The 26926-nt window shown below is 39.3% G+C and overlaps 2 protein-coding genes across 7 annotated transcripts in view; both read left to right on the top strand.

Annotated features, from left to right (window-relative positions):
• Window positions 1-4124, top strand: part of LOC108246239 (glutamate dehydrogenase, mitochondrial) — a 34855-nt gene extending 30731 nt beyond the window's left edge. The window contains exon 13 of the mRNA XM_017433680.3: window positions 2580-4124. Within this exon, the coding sequence (XP_017289169.1) occupies window positions 2580-2699 (120 nt within the window). The 3' untranslated portion in view covers window positions 2700-4124. The remainder of the gene's footprint in view (window positions 1-2579) is intronic.
• A 1596-nt stretch (window positions 4125-5720) lies between these two features.
• nfkb2 (nuclear factor of kappa light polypeptide gene enhancer in B-cells 2 (p49/p100)) overlaps window positions 5721-26926 on the top strand; it is a 31552-nt gene continuing 10346 nt past the window's right edge. Inside the window, exons 1-14 of one of the 6 annotated variants that reach the window (XM_017433651.3) lie at window positions 6311-6387; window positions 8993-9119; window positions 9209-9297; window positions 13540-13576; window positions 14804-14879; window positions 17778-17818; window positions 20046-20144; window positions 20233-20384; window positions 21200-21312; window positions 21734-21892; window positions 22539-22643; window positions 22742-22830; window positions 25338-25476; window positions 25583-25717. In XM_017433651.3, coding sequence (XP_017289140.1) covers window positions 9281-9297; window positions 13540-13576; window positions 14804-14879; window positions 17778-17818; window positions 20046-20144; window positions 20233-20384; window positions 21200-21312; window positions 21734-21892; window positions 22539-22643; window positions 22742-22830; window positions 25338-25476; window positions 25583-25717 — 1162 coding nt within the window. In that variant the 5' untranslated portion in view covers window positions 6311-6387; window positions 8993-9119; window positions 9209-9280. Of the gene's footprint in view, window positions 5745-6300; window positions 6388-6573; window positions 6598-8992; window positions 9120-9208; window positions 9298-12104; window positions 12195-13312; window positions 13408-13539; window positions 13577-14803; window positions 14880-17777; window positions 17819-20045; window positions 20145-20232; window positions 20385-21199; window positions 21313-21733; window positions 21893-22538; window positions 22644-22741; window positions 22831-25337; window positions 25477-25582; window positions 25718-26926 lie in introns of those variants that run through there. The other 5 variants (XM_037973557.1, XM_017433650.3, XM_037973558.1 and 2 more) reach the window with 5 other exon arrangements.

Here is a 26926-nt window from a genome sequence, read left to right as displayed (position 1 = left end):
ATTTGGGGATGGATGGCAAGGGAAGTTTACAAAAATGGACATCAGTTCCAGACAGTGGATGCCCTTCGTGAAGCCATCTTCAACACTTGGAGCAACGTTCCCACTAGCCTCCTGGAAACACTGGCATCAAGCATGCCTAAACGATTGTTTGAGGTCATCAACAAGAATGGTGGAGCTACTCATTACTGAGTCCTTTTTTTTTTTGACACTTTGATTTCTGTTTTGGTTTTTTTTCGGGTTTTCAGGAACGCTGAGCTCTTTTTGGACCATAGTTTGCATTTTATAATCCTTTTAATAATGGAGTGAAGGGTGGGGGGGCAGTAAGTGATGTGTTGAACAAAGCAAAACGAGAACCCTGATTGGGGAAAAAAGCTCCATTAGGTGTGTCAGCACCAGGTGCTGGTGGACAAAAAAAAGACAGCTGTGACAAGCGTGTTTAATTTTTTTGAAAACATCCATTTTAATTAGACTTCTTATGTTTGAAAATCTCTGCCCAGCCCTTATGAAGACAAGTTAAGATGAAAATAAAGATGTTTTGGGAAAAGCAGTAAATATTTGCGCTTTTGTTTATTTCCTAGTTATTATTTCATGTCGGTTTGACCACAACTTATCTATGCGTAAGGCACATGTACAGATGTGAACCGATACACGCCATTCAGAAGTATGGCAAACATGGAAGCATGTCTTTGTTCAGTGGTGAAGTGCTTTTGTAAAATCTGAAACAGATGTTCTAAAAAATGCAGATGTTTGTTGTGAAAAAAAAAACAACAACTCCAGGCTCACCACATAAACGCCCCCCAGTGAACAACAGCCCAGTTAGACTTTGAGGCTCTGCGGTCTTAGAGAAAACTTTAAAGGTGCACCAAGACCACCACAACATTTAAATACTGATCCAAAGACAAAAAGTACAAATAACCCAGATATCTGCTAGGCAAAGATTGCTGTGGGCCTTCGGCTTCATCACTGATATACACTCACTGGCCACTTTATTAGGTACACTTGTTTAAGTGCTTGTTAACTTAAACACTTAATCAGCCAATCACATGGCAACAACTCAATGCCTTTAGGCTTGTAGATGTGATGAAGACAACTTGCTGAATGGAGAATGGTGAAGAAAGGGCTGACTTTGAATGTGTCATGGTTGTTAGTGCCTGATGGGCTGCTCTGATCTACTGCGATTTTTACACAACCATCTCTAGGGTTTACAGAGAATCATCCAAAAAAGGGAACATATCCAGTTACTCACCAAAATTGGACATTAAGAAATTGGAAAAACACTGCCTGGCCTGATGGGTCTTGATTCACTGAGCTCAACGGTCTCTACAGTCACCAGATCTTAATCCAATTAAGCACCTTTGGGATGTGATGGAACGGGAAATTCACATCATGGATGTGCAGTCGACAAATCTGCAGCAACTGTGTGATGGTAACATGTCAACATGGACCAGAATCGGAGGAATGTTTTCAACATCTTATTGAATCTATGACATAACAAAACGGAGGCAGTTCTGAAGGCAGAGGGAGTTCAACCTGGTACTAGGAAGGTGGACCTAATAAAGTGGCCAATGAGTGTATTTCACCTCAACACCACGCAGCTCTGACCTTGTGACTCATATATCTTCTTTACCAGTTCTAATTCATAACTAGTAGGAAATAATACCTAGGAAATAAACAGGAGCGCTAATATTTACTCTTTTAATAATGTCTTCATTCTGAGTGAGAGCCCAGCTGAACTTGTCTCTGACTGACCTCTGACCTTTCTAGTATTAGTCTTGTTGGCAGATAACCTGTAAAGATTGTATGACTGATGTACCGTCTGTGGCATGTTTTATCAAATATAACCAAGTTACAAAACCAAAGTCCTCTGATACACTGGCTTTAGGAGGGGTTAGGAGGGTGAGATACTCCATACTCCTCTCCTGTCCTGTGTTTTTGAAGATGGTTGTAAAAACACTGTTCTGTTTTCGGTTCTTATATCTCCATCCTCTACCATTCAACAATATGGACAGTTTGTACTGATCCATCTTTTAGGGCCATTCTTGATCACCTTGGTTCATAGAGCAGATTTAAAACTACCAAAGTGTTGCACAATAAAACCATAAAACTCAGATTATTAAAAGTTCTGGTTCTGGTTCTAGTTAGAGGTCTGACTTCAGAGTTCTGGTTCTAGTTAGAGGTCTGACGGCAGAGTTTGGATTCTAGTTTGGGGTCTGACGGCAGAGTTCTGGTACTAGTTAGAGGTCTGACTTCAGAGTTCTAGTTCTAGTTAAAGGTCTGATGGCAGAGTTCTGGTATGAGCTGCAGAGGAGGAGACATCTGCTGAGCTAACAGAGACAGATCTTTCTGGTAAGTAGGACATGGACACTGAAGGACTATCTCATGGATCCTGGTCTCTGAGGTGGTGTAAGAAGTCTTTCCTGACCCGATCAGGGCAATCAGAACCTCTTTAAACGAAGACTTAGACGGTGTTGCTCTAAAATGTTTTTATTTTATTCTGACAGTTTTAAATCCGTCCTGATGTCTGTCGAGGTTTAAATGTGACGTTTCTCGTCCCACCCCCAACCCCCTTCAAAATGCAGCAAATCATGCTAACAGCCAACAAATACAACCTGGGTCTGGACCTGCGGACAGCGGCGTACGCCAACGCCATCGAGAAGGTGTTCAGGGTTTACAGCGAGGCTGGCTTCATCTTCACATAGACTCCTCTGTGACTTCCTCACTCGTCCGTTTGTCTCTCTGTTCATCATTGTCCTGCCTCAGGGTTTCTCACTTAGCCATCCTCAAATACTCTGACCTTCATCACTCATCTGTCTCTCCATCCCTCTGTCTGTCTGTCCTTCCCTTTGTCCCAGGGTTTCTTACTCAATCAGAGGGGTTCCCTTTTGATTAAACAGCAGGTTGGGTCTTGTTTTTATCGGCGTTCAGTGAACGTTTTGCCCTAAATCCAGTTTAAAAATGGCACAAAAACCCTTCAATCATGTCTCTAACAGTGCATTTAATGTAGGTAATTTCCTAGATAAATATTAGTTTGATCAAGTAAATCATTTTGTCATTAACAATATAAGAACCTGAGCTGAAGGTATCAACTTATTTTATTTCTCTTAAAATACCCAGAAAACTATTAAATGTTCAGTTTAAACAAATTCAGAAGAAAATCAAAAACCTTTGAGATGCTGAAATCTACAACGCACGACTTTTTTATATATATTATTAAAATAAATGTAAGTTATTTCTATAGCTCAGTCTTAATCAGTACCTTGGCATGGTAATAAGTAATGTAACAGATAATTTCTAAACATTTTGTAGAAAATCTCAGGAGTTTAGATGATTTAAAACAATAAAAATGTGAGGGCTTCATGCTGCACTCAGGGGCATGTACAAATTTTACAACCAATGGAAAGTCAGTAGAGCTCCTGGTGGGCGGGGCTTGTCAGACCCCTGCAGCTGACCAATCGGAGCAGACCTGAGTTGTTCAGTCTTAGTAGATCCTTTGTTAGTTTTTTTTTTTTTTTCCAAAGGTAAAATGTGTGTAAACTAAAAGCACTTTTCAGGCTGTGTTCTTTTCCTTTAGGCGAGCCTGCAGAGATTAGATTACTTTTTACAAACTGAAATCTGCACCTTACTCACAAAATATTCCTTTATTTGCCAACAAATTTAAACCAAGTAAACATTAACGTTTTGCTGCTTCTTCAGCCCTAAAGTGTCGCTTTTTTGGAAATAAACTGAATGGTTTCGACATTTTAAAGGTGACTCTTTGGAAAACAAAATAAAAATAAACCTTCAGGTTCTTTAAATGTCAAATCCCTCACAGCTCCATTGTCTAAGAGTCACTTTAATATCTGTTAATGAAAAAGAAACGTTACATTTTTTTGAGTTGAGTTTACTTTCTGATGCAGACCTTTCTGAGAATAGTTTCTCATTGTTTTTCTGGGAGTTGTAAGAATTGTTGTGGAACAGATAAAGTTGTTTGGAGCTTCAGGTCACCTGGTAAAGGACAGCTCTGCGTCTCAGGGTGGGGGGAAACGAGGGGAACCATTTCATTTTCTGTCCTGATTTAAGCTGCACAGAATCTGTCTGCACCTTGTTTCTAGCTTTTATTTTGTTAAAATGAAATAAAGCACAAAGAAAAAAAACAAGCTGGTTTTGTGTTCTTTAAAATGTCATCCAGTCAACAGCAGCTGCTTCTTTTAGACATTTTATAAAAATGTTTTTTTTTTTTTTTTTTTAGTTAACATATTTGAAAGTTTAAAACTTTATTGTTTGGAGCATAAAAATATCTGATTTACTCCTCAGTGCTGCCGATTTAAACTCAAGGAGACGCTCACTCTGCTGTTTTTATCAGGAGTTACAGCAGTAATTAACACATTAATGAACAGCCAACATCCACACACCATCACACTTTCTCCACTGTGTCTGAGCTGTTAATTTTATTGTCTGGAGAACACAGAAAAAAACTACGTCATTGTTTTTTCTCCCATTTGAAACTGCGGCTGCTTTAGTTCAAAATCTCTAAACTAATGAATTTAAAAGGGTTCATTAAAATGAAGATCAGAGCTTTTAAGTTCACATTACTTTTCTGTTACTTTTGATTTCCTATCTGCCGCTTGTTACAAAAAAAAAAAGGTTGTGGGGGTAACAGCTTGAGCAGGAAGACCCAGACATCTCTCTCCACGGCCACCTCTTCCAGTTCTTTCAGCAGGATTTCAAGGCATTACTAGTCTTTCCCAGGGTGTCCTTCCAGTTGGACATGCCCAGAACACTTTCCTGTAGGGAAGCGTAGATGGGACATTCTTACCAGATGCCCAAACCACCTCAACTGGCTCCTCTCGATGTGGAGGAGCAGCAGCTCTACTCTGAGTCCCCATTTGTATAGAGACTGAATGACCCATAGTAATGGACCCCCAATCTTATACTCATGGAGCACCCCTCACAGAGAACCCTGAGGAACACTTCTGAATGCCTTCTCCAAGTCCACAAAACATGTAGATTGGTAGGGCAAACTCCCATGCCCCCTCAAGGACCTTAGTGAGGGTAAATAGCTGGTCCAGTGTTCTATGTCTGGGCGGAACCTGCATTGTTCCTCCTGAATCTGAGGTTTGACCATCAATTGGACTCTCCTCTCCAGCACCTCTAAGTAGACCTTACCAAGGAGGCTGAGGATTGTGGTTCCACTTTAATTGTGTTAACCATTCGCTCTGGTCACCCTTCTACCAATCCAGTGTCACTGCCCTCAATGTCCAATGTGAATTTTCCTGTCAGTAAAGAAAACTTCATGGTTGTTGTTTTTTTTTAACCAGATAGATATAAATGTGATGTACTTTGTTTTATAATGTAATTTTATATTTTTAAGATTATAAATTTCAAGTATAATTTAAAATTCAATATTTTTTAGAATAAATTAACTGTTTAGAAATGAATAATAATAGAATTAATTTGACATTTTTTCTAAAAGTTGAGTGTGTTTCTATTCTTTCTGCCTTAGCATTTACAATTTGATGTTTTACTGAATTTATTATGTTTCTTTTCCTTTCCAACTGCATTTTTTATGAATTTAATTTAATTTTATCTTTAAAATAAGCATAATTTGTAGTTCCCGTTTACTTCCGGTAGGCGCGGCCTTGACTCCAGATTCCACCAATCATCACGCTCCTTTCGCCACGTGGCTCCGGAATTCCCCTCCAGCTCGGGGGCTTTCCGACTCCACTGACGGCCTGCGGTCACCATGGCAACGGAGCTGGTCTTCGGTAAGTGCGAGGAAAAAAGCAGGAAACAGACAGCGGCGCTCCAAATACTTTCAAAGTAAAAGCTGATTTACTGCGGGGTACGTGGAGGACAAGAAGTTTCCAGTTTTAAAGCAAACAAAAAAAAACCCAACTAAACAAAAACTAAACAGCCCTGTTTGGAATTTGAAGCAGTTCCTGCAGAAAAATTAAAGAAATTACAATAAAGTTATTTGGTAGACGTGTTGAAATTAAATATAAAGTTAGTTGATTTCATGTTGATTATTGAGATGATAAAAGAAACTGCTGTATCAGTCATTTCCAATGAAAATGTGAGTACATGAGCTTTAACTGGCTACTTCTGGATCATGACAGCTAACCTAAACTTCAAAAATACGGTGTCGTAAACACTTAATATTTTATTAAAAAGCCAGGTAATTAAAGAGTGTGCCAACATTTGCGTGTATAGTTATTTTCATTCACATTAGTTGTGAGCTGAAGAAGCGGCGACGGACTGAAGAGAAAACAACCAAAAACAAAATGTTAGTTTAGTTTTGAAAATCCTTCACCGGAAGTTCTTCAGCCATGTTTTGATCAGGTTTGATTCTGGGTTCTGGTCGGGAGTTTCTCAGAGGTGTTCAGACGATATAAACGGAATCTGTGTCAGGTAAAACTCACCTTTTTACTCTTTAATAAACAAAACATGACAGGCAGACAGGAAACTGATCGATAACACGATCCAGATTAAATAATCCAGGCTTTTACATGGGATTAACCTGGAGCTGTAAATGTTAGTCTTGAGGTTTTAAGAAGCAGGGTAGCAGAAAGTCACTGAAGTCTGAATCCGTCTGTTTGTTCATGCAAACTTCAGTTTGAGGTAAGGTGTGACAGTTTTACCTGAACCTCATGTCGTCAGGAGAACTTGATCTTCTTTCTTAAACTAATGGTATGAAGAGGATCTGATCAGAACTGGATTTTGATCTCATTCAGCACGAATTAAAGTGCGTTAGTCAGATGGAAAGTGTTTAACTCTGAGGACCTTAGGTGATTCATTTATTTTTCTAGCTGTTTATCGTTAATGCATAAAAGAAGAGATTTTCAACAAGTTAACACATTTTTCTGTAGGTTTTTGATAACATTTTCCTAATGCTTCAGTGAATAAATGTTTGGTTGGAAACTGTAAAAAAGATAAAATGGCTTTTTTTTAGATGTCTCTGCTTACTTTGAGCTAAAACTGGCTTAAAAAATTGAGATTTAATAAACATCTTGCCCTGTCTGAGGATGCTGGTTATTATGTTTACAGCAGGATTTCTGATGTAAACAAAACTTTTCTTCTTGGTTTCTGAACCCAAGTCCTTCACCCTTTTGTCAATGTTTTAACACAAAACCATCTCCAGCATTTTGGGGAAAGCTATTACGCCTAATTTTCTGTGCTTTTGCCGTGAAGCATCTTGTTTTTTGTGTCAAAATGTCAACCACCAGCTTGGAAAATATTCTAACATTACCTAAAAGCATTGTTTCATCAATTCAGAGCTAAATAAATTATTGTGTTAAACAATATTAGACTTGAGCTGTGTTTTGTACATATGTAGTTTTTGTTTGTTTGTTTTTTAAATTTTGCAATTTTGATATAATACACAAACAACCGACATGTTGGCTGCCAGGCCATACGAGACCATAGTAAAAAAGAGAAAAAGGAGAATGGTGCAGAAACAAAAGTTATGAATTTCAAATAATATTCAGGGTTTGTAGAAATCCAGAGATAAACAGATGAGTTTAACAGCTGTTTTACAAAATAGTGTTGACATAAAATAAAATCACATGAAATGTTCTTATTGGTGCAGTTCAGTTCGATGTTGCACTGGGCCAAAAGAGGTCCCCACATCCTCCCAAATTTGTCTTGAGTGCCAAGTTTATTTAATCGAAGCTTTTCCATTTATAGCACAGACATTCTCTCGTTCAGCCATGTTGGAAACTTGGTTGTGTGGCTGACTTCCAAATCAATAGGATGAGTTTCTTTGCCACCACCATCCCATGGTGCATGGCCATCTGAACATGGAATGGCACCTGACAAGACTCTGAGGAACATCCAAATATTGCCAGGTTTTGGTCCGGAGCAGCGTCACAAGAATATGATCTAGAAAACCATTAAAAGATTGCAGACCAGAATACAGTCAGAATGAACATATGAACAAGAGACATTTAGTTTGTTTTTGAGGTTTAAAACAAAAAGTAGCCAAAGACATTTGAGACCAAATAAAGGTTTTGACTAAACATAACCAGCTCTGTTTATATCCAGGTTTTAGAGCCTGATCAAACTGAGCTCAGACTAGCAAACAACAAACTGTCAGTTTGGTCCTCACATACATTTTACTGGTTTGTAGCTCAAATAGTTAGTTGGTTCTGATCATTTTGGGAACAATCTGGTCATGGGTCATGTGTTGTGTCAGGTTGGTAAAAACACCACAGAAGAATGCCGAAGTTAGGGTTAGCAAACGAGTCAGAATTACAGCGTCCGTCACATCCCAGCTTCATAAATCCTAAACTGTGTCAGACTCTGATCCACAACATACAGCTGATGCTCCACTGACGCGTCCCAGTCGGGTTTGGAATGATGGGTTCTGCTTTTGTGGTTCTGACCTTGCATAATTTCTAACATTTAACCATGAAAAAAATGAACAAAAACCTCAATAACAAGTTAGAGTCTTTCCTCATTTGGTTGCAAAGCGTGACAAAGTTCTGTTAGAACATTGTTAGTTAGGTTCTTTAGTAGTTAACTAAACTGATTATAAGAGTTTGCTCTCATTAGAAGTTTAAAAGAAAGGCTTTTCTGAGTTCAGTGAACGCATCACGATGTGAAGTTGGGTGGGTGTAAAGATGAGGGGAGTCTGGATGTAAATCTGTTGTAACAGAACCCTGCAGAATTAAATTATCGTAAAACAAAGTAACCCCCAAAACAAACAGAAAGGACATTTTAGATGCCTCAGCTTTTCAGAAAATAAGACAGGAACAACATTTCAACGTGTCAGACAAACTGTAAAACACAAGCTTTAATTTTGATTTACTTCTGTACCTAAGAGGCTTCCGTACTGAACTGAATGAACCCCAGATTTAATCAAAGAGGCAAAAAAAACCAACCATGTTTCTGTGGTGTTCTAATGTTTGAGTCTGGGATCAGAGCTGATGTTTGGTTCTGCAGTCTGACCCTTTTTACCTTCAGGGTTGTTCTGTGGTGGATCCTTTCAATGCTAACAGTTTCCCTTTGTTTCCAGTCTTTACGCTAAGCTATGCTAACAAAGGAAGAGAATTAGAAACAACAGGCTGAAATGAAGTTCCTCTAACGGAAATAGCTGTTTGTTTGTCAAATGAAAATCCAGGATTGTCCCTAAACAATCACAGGTGAGGAAGAGGAGGGGTGGAAATTCCCTCTGCTGAGCTCAGATGTGACTCCAACCGACTCTGAATAACTCTAAGTTTATTGTCCACAGAAAAATCCCTGACGGTGGAGGAAAGCTGCCATTGTCATCACCCTCATCATCGATCAGTGTTTCTGCTGAGTCATGGCTGGAGCTCTGAGGTAAGTGATGAAGGTTGCTTCTGTTTGTTGGGCTGTGGGGTTAAAGGTTAGAGTGGGGCACCTCACACCTCCACTCTTCCTGCAGGAGAGACAGGACAGTAAACAAACTGTAAACAATGAGCAGTGAACAAAAAAATTGTAAACGACAAGCTGTAGATAACAAACTGCAAACAACATGCAGTAAACAACAAGTCTTAAACTACATAATGTAAACAGCGAGCAGTGAAAAACAAAGTGTAAACAACATCACGGTAAGCAACGCGTTTGTTGACGGGGTCCAGTACCAGAAAACAAAGGTCCAACAAATCTTATCTGTAGTGAGTGGGTATTAACCGGTATGATGAGCTCGATCAAAACTGCCAGTTTCAGGATACTGAAACAAAACTGAAACATGATTTCTTTGCCTTTAGGAAATCACAGAAATGTAAATACTATAACTACTGCTGCCTGAATAATATCACGTAATGGGTAAAATGATTATATTATAGGTAAAATAAGAGCAGTGAACATTATTTAAAATCTGCCTGCTTGTTCCTAAACTCAGAACAGATTATTACCCTATTTGGTTTTATTTAATCTTTTTTTAGCCGGGTTGGTTGATTGAAAACTTATTCCCGTTCACAAAGACGGCCAATACGAAATCAGTGTTTTTATTTATAACATTTTTTTTTACAATGATCTTTTAGATTGAGGCTAAAGTCTACAGAGGATGTATAATCCCTCCAGACAGTTCGAGGTTTGTCCCTCAGGGGTCTCCTCCTAATGCCCAGAGGGAGGAACCCAGGAGTTGTCCCGATCACTTCTGAACCTCCTCAGGTGACTCCTTTAGAAGAGGAGGAGCAGCAGCTCTACTCTGAGCTCCTTTCATTCACTTGGATCCAGGATTTGGAATTTAAAAACCTTGAAGGAAGACCATGGGGACAAAGGTTGTCTCAGATAGACAGGAAATCAGAGGACAGGGGTCTTGTGGACCTGCGCTTGTCTCAGATGGACAGAAAGACAGGAGACAGGAATTATGATGACAAAGGAGTCCACAGTTCAGCTGCTTTTGGGGCAAAAGAACATCTGATTCTGCAAGCCTAAGAAGAGAAGGATCATCCAGGCTGTTCTCAGAGAAATCTGGAGTCTGTTATGGAATGGGGACAAGGCATCAGTGTCCATCATTGGTGTGCCGTCAGGGCCAGCAAGGCCTTTTCTGTTGGCCTAACATAACCAAGAATCATGATCATAATTATGATAAAGGTTAATTTAATTTTTAATTTACTTTCCCTAGATATCTAAAAGTATTCATATTTTCTTCATGTCATATTATGCTCCTTCCAGTGCTGTTGTTTTTAGGTTAGAGTTTTTATCCAATCAGAATTCAGCTACCTCGTGTTGCCAGAGGCTGTATGAAATCTGCCCGGGCCTTCAGAATTGTCAGTGCTGGCGTCTGTGCACTGTAAGCGAACGAACAAATACAGTTGATAGATAGTTGCGATATCCAATCAGATCATGAGTTGTGTCAGTAAGGCCCTCTAGCTGGCCTCACGTTGAACGTGACATTTACGCGTCCTGTGATTGGATGTGCATACTTACTAGTTTGAGCCGTGGCAGTGCTTTGCATATCAACAGAGTCACACCCAGGACTGTTAACGGTTTAAAACATTTTTTTAACCCACAATGGCCGAAGGAGAGCAACACGTTGATTTGGTTGCTGATATACTGGCAAGGCTGTTTTCAAGACGAACTTTTCAAGAGAAGCTAGATCTCGTTAGAGGAGGACGGCCGACCCCCGAGCTAGCTAACCTGTTCCAGAATGGATTTTGTGTTGAAATAAGTGTTTTGAGGGACAAAGCCGTTTTGGTGAGTGCAAACATTTTATTTATTTTATTCTATTTTATTTAGTTTTGACAGTAGCATACCAGATATGTTTTAATTGCTGATGCAGGTTTGTTGATTTTTAAAATGCGCCGGATAATAGCCCATTTTGTACACAACTGAGGTGATGCAATGCCAAGTAGTGCTTAAGTGTGTTTCTAACTGCTCTCCAATCCTGGTGTTATGAATGCTGGCATAATGAAAGGTATTTATTGACTAAGTTGGACATCACTGAAGGCCTAAGTGTGAAATGCACCGCCCGCCACTGCCCGCATCTGTAGCTCAGACATGGACAGTGTCCATGTCTGAGCTACAGATGGGGGCGGGGCTTTAGTGTTTATCTCTGAGCTATTGATGGGGGCGGGGCTTCAGTGTCCATGTGTGAGCTACAGATGGGGGCGGAGCATCAGTGTCCATGTGTGAGACACAGATCGGGGAGGGGAAGTTGTAGATGGGGGCGAGGCATCTACAGATAGGTGAGGGTCCAACTAAATACAAAGTTTTGTTGAATTTTAGGAAAACCAGATGTTTTCTCAAATCTGTTTAGTGTAAAATCCAAAGCAATGAAAACTGAGCAGTATTCAGTCAGGTGTTTAGGATCTAGTTGTCTGGTTGGTGTTTGTCAGTCTGCTGGTCCAGTTTTTCTTCGGTGACGTGTTAACAGCGGCGTCATGACCATGACGACGTGTTTCCTCTAGTTTAACAGAAACGTGTCACTGAGCTGTACTTCACAGAAACATCACATAAAATCACCTCTGTGGATTCCTACAGACTTCCCCGTCAAGTTTTCTCTCCTCCCACCACTGCCCTCTGATTGGTGGAGCTATCAGAGGTGGGGCCGTCCCGCCGCCATGTGGGAACAGAACATCAGATCTGAGTCAAACTGAACTCTGAGGCGGATTTTTTTCTCTGAGCAGAGACAGGAAGTGTGAAAACCCAGTAGAAAGACAGAAAAGTGAACCCAGAGGAAGTAAGGCTCTGAGCGAGACGAGTCATTCTGAGTTTGGCTGCTGCAGGAGGTCGACTCACAGCTGCAGGTCGGTTCTTTTATTTTAGATTTTACTGAATCTGGGGAGGATTGGATCAGTTAACTCATCAGGAAAACTACAAACAGCTTATACTTTGAAGGGTTTTACAGACACGGTTCAAAAGTCTCGTCTTTAGTGACTGTAACACCTGATCCAGATTCTGCAGCATTTTAATGTTGATGGAAAGAAGCTGCTTAGTTTTCACCTGGCTTTACTTCGTGTTGATGCATGACATTTTCGTTGTATTTGTGGGAATAAAATCATCTCTGTGACTTGTTCAGGCTCAGATCGTGTCAGGAAACAATCCCAGCATCCTCGCTGTTCTGAGGTGAAGCTGCTGGTTCGGAGTTTTAATGCAGCTCAGACTTAAAGAAACAACAGAAACATAACATGATGTTGCGATTTCTTCTTGCTGACTCTTCCTCTGCAGCGACCCTGTACTAAAGACAATGTTTGGAAGCAACTTCCCAATTCTGAATGTTTGTGTAAAATAAGAAACTTTCTGTCTATTTGGAATTTGAATCAGCAAAATATCACTTCAGCAGAATAAACCACTGCTGCCAATAAGTCTACAAACATAAATGCAACTAAATGTGTCATAGATACATCAATGTAAATGCTTATTGTGTAGGACATAACATTTGAAATTTGTCAGATTGTTGCATCATTAAACTCCTGCACGTTGGAAATGTAGTTTGAGACTCATCAGAACTTCCTGGTTGTATTTTATCTTAAGTCTTATTTATTCATTTATATTTATGTATTCTAACCTTTTGTTTTACACAGTTTGACAGTACTGATGTCCTATAAAAATATTTGTCTGTTGTCACAGATTTATTTATATATATATATATATATATATATAAATATATATATATATATATATATATATATATTTATATGTTGTTTTTTATTTTTCATTGATGTGATTTTTTGTTTTAGTATTTAGTCAATTTTTATGTTTATATTTAGTTTTGTTTCATTTTTAAGGCCACTCGCGCCTTATATTCTCTCAGTGTTGTTGCCATAGCAGCAGTTGATGACATCATCAGTAGCTCTGCCCCCCCCACCTCAGCCTTGCTCTGGGGTTCTGGGGGTTTTCCTCGGCTCCCCAGCTTCCAGGAAGTGACTGGAACAGGCTGAGGGGGAGGGGAGAGAGTTGTTGTGTTGAGTGTGAAGCTCTCTGTCCGCCTGCTGAAAGTGAAACTGCTGCAGGTTTTAGGTTTGTTTGTTTGTTTGTTGGCAGTTTTTGTCTTTTGGACTTTTAAAGAGACTCAGGCGCATTGCTTCCTCCACTTACAGGAAGTGTGTGTGTTGAAATCCTCTGACGGCTGTTTGTGTTCTTGTTCTGCAGGATGACTGAAGCTCAGTTCATGAACTACGACACCGAAGTGAGTGCTTTTCTTTTGCTCTTTGCACATCGACACTGTTTGTTGTTTTCTTACCTGGGATGAAATCTCATACTGATCAGGTAAAGACCCTGAGGCTGAAAGGACACCTCAGAACAAACTCTACCTGAATTTCCTTTTTCTGATTAGATTGCATCAAGAGCTGGAGAAACAGCTGAAAACTTTATAAACTTGAGTTCAGCAGCAGTGGTTCACAGTCTGATCTCCACACATGCTGTGTTCAGAAGCAAAAAGAAAAAACCTTGTTCAGTTTTCTCATTAACCTTAGAAGGTTTTATTTGGGAGTTTTGAAATGATATTTCCTCTAAGTTTCTTATTGAAAAATAAATTAGAATCAGCTTGCACCAAAAAGTCCCTGAGAGTTCCTATGGACGAGAGAAAAAACACCCTGCAGCTGTAAAACGGCTTTATGTTTTCTTTTTTATAACCTCTGTTTTTAAAGCAGTGACCTCATCAACACTGCTGTTTAATTAATTATTATTATTATTAGAACTAATGTGTTAATTGATCCAAACAGAAAGGATGAGGTCCAGAATAAAAAATGAAACCAGATGAAGATGTGACCAAATGTCTACAGCTAGATGAATTTGTATTAAAAATCAGAAAAATAAACAAGATTTTTTCTGTTTTTTGTCAGTAAAAAAATAAAAAAGACATAGACAAACAGATACATATTTTTGGGGAAACTGCTGTCTGCTGGTATCATGTGAGTCCAGTTAGACTTTGTAAATTTTGACTGGAATAAGTTTTAATTTATGATGAAAACAGTTTTATCGAAGCAGAGAGAAGATTTCCATGTTACTTCACTGTCAAACACTGTTGGATCTTTGAGTTTTACATTTTTGTTTCCTCATCTGAACCTTAAGAACTGCACCGACCAGAAACCCTTGTCTTTGTCTAACCTCTCACATCCGGAATGTTGAATTTAAACTCATATCTAGTTCTTTGGTTTCAGTTTACTCTCAATAATCTTAGGTAATCTTTGTTCTCGTTACGTTTCTTTGAGTCTTCAGATACATCCAGACACTGATAGGTGGAAAAAAGAACCAAATGAGTTAGTTTTCAGTCCTGATGGATTTCCTCCTGATTGGATCGTTCAATCAGAGCATGAAGACCTGGTTATTGGTCTGATCATCAAGGACTCTTTAATCTAGCAGTAAGGTTAGTTAATATTGATCATCTGACTGATTGAACAAACGTCTTTTTCAGCTGCAGCTCAATTTGATGCCCTACGACTACATTCCTCCAGTGGACATAAAGACTGAGCCCTACATACCTGAGACAGGTGAGCGCTCGAACATGACATGATGATGTCACTCAGATTGTTCACTCATTCACGATATGGTGCATTTTATTGTAAATCTGTGTGTTTGTTTGTGTATATATGTATGTACAAGTCATGTTTAGGTACTTTGGTACGAGGGTCAGGGTTCAGTACAGCAAGAAAGAGAAACAAATGCTCCTTTTTTCAGACAGTATGTCTCCCAGCAGCAGAGACTAAACAACCCACTCTTGTTAGTAGGGAGGCTTTAAGTTGGCAGGGCAGGAGCACTATAGTAGGATTTATTCAGCTGCTAAATTTGCTATAAAAATGGCAAATGTTACTGTTTATTTATCTAATCTGAAGTGTAAACAGAAACCCACAGGTCATGTGTCAAATGGAAAGTTTGATGAACTCCAGAAAGTTTTCTCCTGAGAAAATATTACTAAAAAATAAAATAAAATAAAAGATAAAACAAATAGGGTTTGCTTCAGTAATTTGACCCAGAAAAAATAAAAAGCAACACAAAACTAGATAATATCCCCCAATGTGAAAATCTAACATAAATAAACTGTGAAACACTGAAACCTCTCGGCCAGCTAAGCGCTAGTGGCTTTATATCAGGCATGTTGAATAAATATGCAAAAGGCTTACAACAACACTTTTCAAAGTGACGATTACATGATACATTTCCCTGCCGTACAACACCACCACCCGTCTCCCACCGCTGCATCTGTCTGCTGTCAGCCGAGCTTTTCCTCACAGCTGATCTGACTCAAACAGGCAGGTCGTCTGAGCCGGCTGTGCTCTGTGTGCTGTTGAGTGCTTGAAGAGCATCTTCCTTCGCATTCATCTTTAGTCGTCTCAATTACTGCAACAGTGTCTTCATAGGTCTGCCAAAAAAATCAATCAGACAGCTGCAGCTGATCCAAAATGCTGCTGCTCGTGTTCTCACTAAGACCAGAAAAGTAGAGCACATCACCCTAGTTTTATAGTCCCTACACTGACTCCCTATAGCTCAGAGAATAGACTTTAAAATACTTCTATTAGTTTATAAAGCACTGAACAGTCTAGCACCACAATACATTAAAGACTTACTATCGTCGTATCAACCCTCCAGAACACTCAGGTTGTCTGGTTCCAGTCTACTTTGTATCCCCAGAACCAGAACCAAACATGGAGAAGCAGCTTTCAGTTTCTATGCACCATCAATCTGGAACAAACTCCCGGAAAACTGCAAAAAAAGCTGAAACACTAAATTCCTTTAAATCAAGGCTGGAAACTCACCTGTTTAAAGCTGCCTTTGATTAGTAGTCTGCAAACAAATTCAGGTGAAAAGCTACTCTGAGCAAAATATCTTATTACATATTGATCATCTCCTTATGATTATCAAGTGTAGCTGCTCAATGATTTTTATGATTTTGTGTGATGATTCTAATGTTCTAATGATTTACTGTGTGATGTTTTTGATTTTTGTATGTTTTTATGATGTAAAGCATTTTGCTGCTGAAATGTGCTATACAAATAAATTTTTACTTACTTACTCTGTTTTTTCTGTTCAGGCTGTTAGCGAAATTCACTTAATTAAAATGTGAGCACGTTTTCTTGATGGAACGTCTTTTCTGGCGTGGGCTCTCTGTCCGCTCTGAATAAAATAGCATAAGGCTGTTTAGTTTGGAGATCATGGCAGCTCACTGGTCAGAGCTGTGGTCCTGTAAGCCTGAGGCTGCGGATTAGAGCCCAGGTTGCATCAGAAAGGGCAACATGTCAAATCTTCGGTGTGAGTTTACTCGCTGTAACATTAAGAACATCAAGAGTTATCTTCTGGTTATTAGTCATGATGAGGTTGTGCTGGTTTTTAAGGGGAGAATGATGAATTTGGTCTTTAGATTCAGATAGCAAAAACAGTTTCTAACATTTTTTTGTGTGTTCTTTAGTCCAGTTTTTTTTTGGTTTAAACTGTGAAAATGGTTGTATTGTTCTTGTGGCTGTAAACTCAGAAGTCTTTAACCCTTTCAAAGCCATAACACTGTTGTTCAGAGGGTTTCTGTGCTCCTAGCGTAGATATACATCCAGATGTTCCACTCTGTCAGGATTTGTGTCAGAAGCTGCAGGACTTGTGAAGATTTTTTTTACAGCCTTTTCCTGCTTTGTTCGGATCAATCTTTTCAGAACTATTTTGAAATATTAAAACCTGCTGCTTTTTAAACATCTAAGTTGGAGCCGGTTCCTCATCACCTTCTCTGTACAGCAGTTTGGTACATAAATTCACCTCAGGCAGAACCCTTTCAAGCTGAACCTGAAGATCTTAGAACCGACCATTATCAGACACTTATAGGACTGGTGCAAACTGAACCTTGTTTTTACCTACAGGCTGTTTGACCCAATCCTGTTAACACGTGGAACATTATAAAGTTTTTAAGAGAACATTTTACAAGTACTTGTTGTGAAATCTTTCACAAGTGAAAGATTTTGTTATTTATCTGATGAATCTACATTCAGGTAGTAATCATTTCTGGTGTGACTAAAAGACGTGTCAGCTCACTGTGGTCAGCACCTAAACCCTCACGGGGGGACGCCCCGATACCCATCGTGCTTTACAAATTTATACCTGCAAGTGACGACCGAGATGTTCCGGAGACTTTTACAAAGTCCAAGGTTTTCTAGAACCTCCTCAGTGCACCAGACCCAGTTCCTAGAAACTGAGACGGCCCACAAAGCGGGGCATCTTGAGAGCCCACAGCTCCCCTTTCTAGACTTTACTCAGGGGGAAAAACCACTTTTTCACCTGAATTTCACGTAAAAATTCCTGAAAGTGATGAAATATAATGAAATTCAGAAAGAGTTAGTCACTGTTAGGGTTCAGTTTCAGGGGTTTGGAGTGGATCTTTGTTGCTGACTTCCCCTGTGCTTGTGTTTCAGCTCATGGACCGTATATTCAGATCATTGAAGAGCCCAAACAGGTGAGACGACTACTTCCTGTCTTTGTCATTGTCTAAGAAACCTATCAACCTTTAGTTTAAGACCAAATTACAACACAAGACAAGGAGAGAGTCAGCTTGTTGGATAAAGTTCTTCATTAGAACATTTGGAACTCTCTCTTTGCGTTCAGAGGATTTGTTCTACCCTGTTTACAGATGCTCTCATGTTTTCATGTCTTATACGTTTAAAGAACTTGTAGGAGTAAAATGTTTCCCCGATCGGTAAATTTTATTTAGCTTTAAATTTTGTATCCATAAATTGTCTCTCAAACATCTTTATGATTTGACTTGTTTTACTGCCAACTAGTGACCTACATCTGTTTAGAACTGAGGTTCTTCAAATAGGTTTGTTTAAAAGTGGAGCTTTATTGACAGCTTTCCTACCCGATCACACCTGATGCAACATTTACCTTCTTTTACCTTTAATCCTGAAAGACAACATGAGCGTTAAAGGTGTCTTTTTTGAATGTTGATAGCATAAAAACGAACTAAATCATTTACCATAATGGTAGAAATTTCTCTCAAAACATGACATATAGGAAATCAAGGTTTTAGTTTTTTTTTTAAAGTGGAGAAAACCGTTCATGTTTTAGATGTTTTTTTTAAAGCAAACTTGTAAAGAGTTTATAAATAAAAGTGACAGAATCTTTAAGTGTTTGATAAAGGACTCAGGGGTGTCAGCTGGTCAGGCTTTTCTTCACATGACACAGAACAGATCCCGACAGTTTTACAGCAGATCCACGTCGAGTTAACAACACAGAGGCTCTTTTTGCTTTGTTTCTGCCACCAACCAAACACAGACTGCACAACAGGTTAGCCATGTACAGAGGAACACTATGGTATATGAACATTTGTCATGTTTGTTACTATAAAAGGAAATGTCTTTATAAGTTGGCTCCATCTTAGGTCATAAGGACATTGATAGTTTCTCATCTCATTGTTTCTCATTGAGAAACTGAACCTGCTTTTGGCAAAAAACAAAAAACAAACAAACTGGTTTTACAGGAAACAGTCATTTGTCATCTTGATAACACTACTTAGCTGTTTTGGTGTCCCACAGGGGTGAGTGTTTGGTCCACTGTTGTTTTATTATCCAGCTATAAAATATATCCACCAATGATGGCATTGTGTTTTTTACTAGGTTTATAGAAGTTATTATTACAGTTCAGGGTTTTATATTAACAACTTAAGCCTAAGATGTTGTACTTTTTGTTTTGTTGGTTCTTTGTTATGTTATCAGTTTATGTACACACTGATTGACCTTTAAAAACACAAGTTATGCTGCCAGAGGTTTTTCATATTAAAATCAATGAAAAATACCCAGAGATCTAATCAGACTTTTACTTCAAACTATTATTTTAATAACCATAATAAAGAATAACAACACTAAAATCATGTAAAAACATTTAAATAACGCAAGTAAAATGTCAAATTAGAGTTGTCTGTATGTGCAGAAAAACAAATAAAAATTTCAGCCTTAACAGCTGTGTGACAACAGCTGATCATTCAGTAGGTTTCTCATAAAAATGTTATAAAATATAAATGTGTGAAATAATGTTTAAATTACTGTCTGTAATTTAGATCCATTGTTTTTAATTTCATCTTAGAGATATAGAGTAAATACGTATTTGTTTTTGTTTTTAAAAAAAGTTACTTTTTATTTAAAATGATTATGAATTATCTGTGTAGAAGGCTTTAGCTGCATAATGCTATAAATAAATCATAAACAAAATAATATAGTCACAGTGAGGTGTAACAATGAATCAGAAGACTATAAAACGAGTGTAAATGAGTAAGGTTTTAGAATAATATACAAAAAAAGGCGCTCAGATGACGGTGGTGATTGCCCTGAACAGCAGATCCCTCCACATGCCGCTGCAACACTCACTTCCTGTTCTCCAGGGTTTCCCAAACAGTCATTTACTAACATGCTGCTCAAACAGGAAGTTTCTGCTTCTGAACGTCTCATGACCCACCTGAACACTTGCTGCACTTTGTGCTTTTTAATAAATGGGAAGAAAAACTCAGGTGAATTGTTGATCCAGATCACTGGAGGGTAAATGTAAAGAGGTGAAGACAGGATCAGGAGTTTCATTTAAGTCTGCGGTGATGGTCAGGTGGATAACTTCGCTCTGAACCCTCGATCCTCTCAGACATGTGAGCAGTAGTTTTACCAGCAGCTGCATTTTAAAACTCTGTGTTCCTGCAGAGGGGTTTCCGTTTCCGATATGAGTGTGAGGGTCCGTCGCACGGTGGGCTCCCAGGGGCCTCTAGTGAGAAGAACAGGAGGACTTACCCGACCGTGAAGGTAGGCGATGATGCGACACCTCTACCAGAGACGAGCATTCGGTCAGAAGTCATTTCCCGTTTGATCGGTTTATTTGTTTGTGTTTCAGATCAATAACTATGTGGGCCTCGCCCGGGTGGAGGTGCAGCTGGTGACGCACACTGACCCGGCCCGAGTCCATGCACACAGCCTGGTGGGACGCCACTGCAACGAGAGTGGCACCTGCACTCTGGACATCGGCCCCAACGAGCTCACTGCCTCGTTAGTATTTAATCACCTGGCTTCATCTAATCATATTAAGACCTGGAATGTTTTCACTTTTCTGCTCAAGTTTTTATCATTATTATTATTATTGGTATTGTTGTTGTTGTCCCTGTCCCAGAAAAACACAGAAACTCCAAAGAGGAAGTCAGAATTCTGTTTTAATTTCACAACACATCCATGAGACAATGGGCTGAAGGAAACTGATAGTTTCTAAATAAAACCAGTCATTTATTAATCTGATGACACAGACAGAAGTGATTGGAATCAGTATGATCACTTTGGATTTGCGGCACTTTCAAAATGACAGAATATAACAACTTTATTCCTTTTATTTACTGAGTAACTGAATTAAATCTGATTATGATAAAACTACAGAACTTTTAGAAGAAGTCACATTTCATCTTGTTTCTTAATTTCTAGAAATGAATGACGTCTTTCTTAATGAAGCAGGAAGTTTATTGCATCTGGAGGTTTGAGGGGCGTGACTGAATAAATACCTCAGCCTTTATGAAAGTTTAATTCTTTTTAATTGTCAGTCTGTTTACCATATTTTAAAGGACCTCAGAAAAGCAGAAATCCTTCCAAAAATATTGATTCAACATGAACGTTTGGGTGTTGAGTGTTTGTTCGACTGACCTGAAGTCACTCAGTTTGAACAAAGGTTACTGAGAGTTTTGGTCATGGACTGAAGTGAATTAGAGCTGAATCAGAAACCAGTTCTGTGACAAATAAACCAAATCTTTTCAGGTTTTATCTAAGCATGAGTGACTTTCAGGTTCAGAGTTGATGTCCTGTGATGTCACTTCCTGTAGGTTCAGTAATCTGGGAATCCTCCATGTGACCAAGAAAGGTGTCGTAGAGGTTTTGACCAGAAGGCTGAGAGACGAGAGGAAGAGACAGAAGGGAACGCAATATGACCTGACAGGTACACACACCTGAACAAACTGAGACATTTGAGTTGACAGTGTGACAAAACAGTGAGTAGGAAAAATGTATAAAAAGATAAGAAATGGTTTCCTAAAATAAGTGACATAAAACAAAATAAACGTGAAGGGACTACATTTGAAAACTGTTTTTATTTCTATAGATTATATTTCAGAGTCTGATCTCAGCAGTTACAGGATTTTAATGTGTTTGTTTTTCTGTCGGAGCAGTGCAGGTTTTAGAGTCTGACTGCTGCTGAGAGGAGATAACCTTCATCACCTCATTTAGGACTTCAGAAGTCACAGATGAGGTGATAAACCGAGATTAGAGCAGAGAAAAGCTGTGAGACGTGATCAGAAACTGATCCTTGAGAGTAAAAGTTGCTGGTGTCATGAGGATGATGATACAACGTGTCTCTGCAGATGCTGAAGAAATGTCCATCCTGAAGGAGGCCAAGGAGCTCGGGAAGACCATGGACCTGAACATCGTCCGGCTCAGGTTCACTGCCTACCTGCAGGACAGCACCGGGGCTTTCACCAGAGCCCTAAAGCCGGTCGTGTCCAACCCCATCTACGACAGCAGTGAGTCCAGCAATACCTACAGACTGCTAAAGAGTCAGAGAATATGGGCAGGCAGAAACAAATGAAAAGACAAAAGGACTATTAAATGGGTTTTTATTTAATTTTTTAGCTCTAAGTCTGTCTCGAATCCAGCAGGATTTTATTTACTTCCCAAAAGTACAGCTCCACATGAAATCTTTTAATTTACTAAAAAGTCAGAAAACCTCTTTTAGCTCATTTTGTTCACCACTCAGTGAACTATATTTTATAAAACACATTTAAAAAATCCAAAGTACTGAACAATACACTCATGAAACAATTAAACAAAAACATGAATAGCCCAAAACATTCAAATTAATTAAAACTTAAAAAAAACCCAAACAGTTAACTGCGACACAACTGTGGTGCAAAACAACTGATTACTTTCTCCCTAATTAGATTAACGTGATTAAATGTTTTCTGTCACAGCTTTTATAGTTCAGATCAGTGCTTGGAGTGCCATACTTTTTTAGTTTGAACTGAAAGAAGGAATCCAGTCGTTGGCCGATTCTCCGCTGTTTTAATTTAACATTCTCTCAGGTTTTCGTCCCACCTGAACAGATTTCCTCTGACTGTTATATGATACAAGCGTTCAGGTAACAAGTTGTTCTCCCTGTTTCTCTTGCAGAGTCACCCAACGCCTCCAACCTAAAGATCTCCCGCATGGATAAGACCTGCGGCTCGGTTCTTGGAGGAGATGAGATCTTCCTGCTCTGCGACAAAGTCCAGAAAGGTCAGCTGGCTTCATTTATTTCACACAGCCGTCAGAGTTTATCCTAAAGTTTCTTTTGTCTGTGATGTCTCATCGTGCCCCTGTACTGCTCTGCTCAGATGACATTGAGATTCGATTCTACGAGGAGGACGACGAGGGAGGCTGGGAGGCATTCGGGGACTTCTCCCCCACCGATGTTCACAAACAGGTTAGAGGCTGAGCTCAGCTGTAACGCGACTCACGGCAGTGAGTCACGAAGGAAATAAATGTTCTGCAGCTCTCGGGGAATTCCTTGAACCTTTTTGCAAACATCATTAGTTTCTTCCTGAACCTTCAGAGTAACAATCCAGATTTAAAAGGTGAGACGTTTCAGGTCCTACAGGTCTGCTTTACAAGACGTCTTGTCACTAAAAGACCTCCACAGAGCTGAAAACAGAGCTGTGAAGTTTCAGCAGATTGAGAAAAAACCTGAGGTCAGAGCGGTTAAAAAGCTGCAGAGAAACATGATCTGACTGGAGAGAGAGAGAGAGAGAGAGAGAGAGTCAATGTACGCTTGACTTTTTAGGAATGAGAATTAAAATCTTAGATAAAAGTTTTTCTTTTGGATTTCAGATTACATTTCGATTACAGAGAAACTTTTAAATGCTAAATATTCATCATTATGACTTCTTTTAGTCCAAAATGTTTCCTCATCTACAGGAAATCCACAAACATCTGGAACTGGATGTGAGATACCTTTATACCATTTATAAATAATATGTTAATTGGGAACTTTCTTCAGGTTTCAACTGGGGGATATTCCAGATGGAGGTTTAACAACCTCTGAGTTTATCCATAAACTCTGGATTAATTCACCCTGAGAGGAGAAACTGGGTTTTCAGTTCTAGAAAGGCTGATAGAGATTAAATAACTCTGAGTATCTTAAGCTTGAGTTAAAAGTGTGCACGTGTGCAATACAAAGCCATCATCAGGTCGGTTCTGAATACCAAGTTCTCTGAGTACACAGAGCAGCTGAACGAGGTGCACAGTTACAGCTTTTTCATTTTATGAGTCAAAAATAAACAAATAAATGGGCCACGTTCCTGTAAAAAGGTTTATTTGTCAAAATGATTTGGAAAAAAATCTGTTTTCAGGAAGATGTGTCTGAATGAGATTCTTAAAACCATGAATTGATTTTATAGATAATCTATTTAATTATAGAAATGACATGAATAAATAAAAAACATAAAATGATGACAACAGGTTTTTTTTAACTGTTTGTTCTTTAAATTATGAATGAATAATAAACAACAAATAATATTCAGTTCTTGTCACCATCAGAGTTATTATTACCTCCACCAAGGAGGTTATGTTTTCAGTAGTGATGGTTTGTCTGTCTGTCTATCTGTTCACAAGATTACTTAAAAACTAATGAACAGATGTGGATGAAAGTTTCAGGAAATGTTGGAATTGTCACAACAAACATGATTAAATGTTAGTGGTGATCCGATCAAAGGTCATTGTCACAGGTGACCCCATTTGTTAAAACTTTGTAATCAGTTTTGTAATGTTAGGTTATGTTTTTGGTCATGTTGGTTTGTTTGTCTGTTAACAAGATCAAGTCAAAACTAATAAATAGTTTTGAATACAATTTTCAGAAAGTGTTGAGGTTCTCACAAAACAAGTGATTAGATTTTGGTGGTGATCCAGATCTCAATCTGCATCTAACTATTTTTTTAATGACTCTGTGGCCTAGGCAGACAATCAAAAACAAAGAGAGGAATTCTGTGTTTGCATCAGAGAACCAGGAAAGTGACCCCTTGAAGTTCTGTTACCAAACTCCAGTTTAGGTGAGGGAACGTTTCATTGTTGGAAGAAATATTTTAAACTCAAACTGCTGCATTTTTTGGCTTGTAGGGAACAAAAAAAACCAAATAAACGTGAATTATTTGACTTTATTCGGTGGTGATTATGGAGATGATGGTGTTGAACAGACTTTGTTCTGATCCAAAGTGGTTGGGTTAGATGTTATATTGGATATGTGCAGCTGAACCAAATGACTGAATCAGATCAAGGGGTACTATGTACATGTGTGTGTGTATGTTGTTGTTTTGTTTTTCTATGTGAATGAGAGCAAATCCAGTCTAGGTGGGAAATCCCCTCCTGACATTAGGTTTGCAGAGTAATTCTGCTTCAATATCAGTCTGATTAAAAATGGACACCCGATGTGAGACAGCTGCTTTGAGAGGAGACTGGTACAAACTCAGAGTGAGCAGATCTACTACATAGTCTGCTACCATAGTGACAGACTCTGGGTTTATTTCACCTCGCTTTCTGGAATTTCCCTAAACCCAAGTTTAACTGAGTTTTCACTAAACTTGCTTTCTGGAATACCCCTTTGTAAGAGAGTAGGTAAACCGTTTCATGCAACAAAATGTGTTTTTATCTCGTTTTATCTGAGCGTGAACGGCTTTCACGTTCTTTTTTTCATTCTATGAACTATAAATATCCCACAGTTTCATGTAAAATGTCTACATTTTATACGTTTTCAAACAAAGTGTATCAAAGATTTTGCACAATTTTTATTAGTAACAGGTTACATGCTGCCCATTTTTACCCATCAGCATTCAAAAATGATAAAAGTAGCTTCAGATGTCAGCAGCATCACATGCTGGTAGATTTTAATGATGAAGAACAGGAAGTGTTTTCACCTCAGTTTTTTCTGTCCCTCCTCAGTATGCCATTGTGTTCAAAACACCGGCCTATCACAGCACAGAGATCCCGCGGCCCGTCACCGTCTTCCTGCAGCTCAGGAGGAAGAAGGCCGGCGACAGCAGCGACCCAAAACAGTTCACCTACATCCCCCAGGTCCAAGGTGAGTCTCTGACACTCAGAGGTGAATTCCCAGCGATGGCGAGGTGCAGCTGCAGACTTCCACCCTCTCAGATCTGATGTTTCCATCTACTCCTGCTCTCTTACAGACAGAGAGGAGGTGTTGAGAAAGAAGCAGAAGCTGCTGCCTCACTACGAGTCGTGGAGAGGAGGAGGAGGAGCGGGAGGAAGAGGAGGAGGAGCTGGGGGATTTGGAGGAGCTGCAGGAGGAGGAGGAGCTGGAGGTATGAATCAGACAGGGGATTTCCCCACAGAAATGGACTGTATTAAATCAGTAAGACTAGAGTGAGTTCAAAATGTGTCTAAGGTAAAACAGGTGTTAAAAGCACAAAGTCTCTTATGTTTCATTTAAAACAAGAGTGAGTGAAGGTCATAAATATGATTTTGATTTAAGAGCAGTTTGAGTTTGATCAGAGCTGCAGTAAGAGAAAACCTCAGAAAACAGGCTTAATTATAAATCATCGTATTGTTGGCGCATAAAAGTATCTGCTCTGGATTAGGTTAATAAAAAGGGGACTAAATTTGATCCCCTGAGGTGTTCGATGATTGAGTTCAGTCAGATAAAAAGGTTTGGATTCTTGTTCCAGAACCAATTACAGGTGGTTGGGTCTTTAGTCACATTGAGATCTAGAAACACCTCCAGCGGCAGAACAAGAAACCAAAATAAAGAAGTTTTTGTTATAAAAACCTGTGTGAAGTTCTGTGTTCTGTGAAGAATGGGTGTGATGAAGGTGTTGGTGTCAGACAGTAGTGCCCCTTTTCCACCGGCTCTAAAGGTCCTGGCTCCACGCTACTCGGCTTGCTTTGCGCGCGTTTTCACCGGCATTTTTCCGGTCCCTGCTTAGGAGTAGGGCCAGTCGGGCCGGCCCTGCTTCGTGGGTGACGCAAGCTTAGCTCCTGTTTACTCATTGGTCGTGGGTGTAGCCAGATGCAAGCATAAAGAGCGAACGGTAGGAATATAAACAACAGCGTTAGCTTACCCTGCAACGTTTATGCCGTCTGTCCCCCAGCTGAAGGCGCTGTAAAACCTGAAATCTCCGGCGGATAACAGCTGTTCTACTCCACGGCATCCAGAGCATTTCTTCCACTGCGCCTCTCTACCTGAAGTCTCAGGAGAATCCCCATAAGTTTAAAAAAATAGAAACAACACAAGGCCAACGTTGTCTATAGCGCTTCCCAGGGGGGTCACTAGGTTTTAAGGACAAGGGGGGCTTAGCCCCCAGGAGATGCTCAGGATGTGAGCAAACGTAGTGGGCGAGAACAAAATTTCTCAAACAGCTAACAAAACCTGAGTTGCTTTTCCACATTTTTGGACACATGTAACAGATACCTTACTGTGTAAATGTTTTAACAACCAATTATATTTTTATTCAGAACATCAACAAACAGGAAATATGTTTACAGTTTTAACAAGAAAAATGAACATTTTATTT

This window comes from Kryptolebias marmoratus, linkage group LG22, assembly GCF_001649575.2.
Source record: "Kryptolebias marmoratus isolate JLee-2015 linkage group LG22, ASM164957v2, whole genome shotgun sequence".
Lineage (NCBI taxonomy): Eukaryota > Metazoa > Chordata > Actinopteri > Cyprinodontiformes > Rivulidae > Kryptolebias > Kryptolebias marmoratus.
This window is presented reverse-complemented; position numbering and strand designations above follow the sequence as displayed.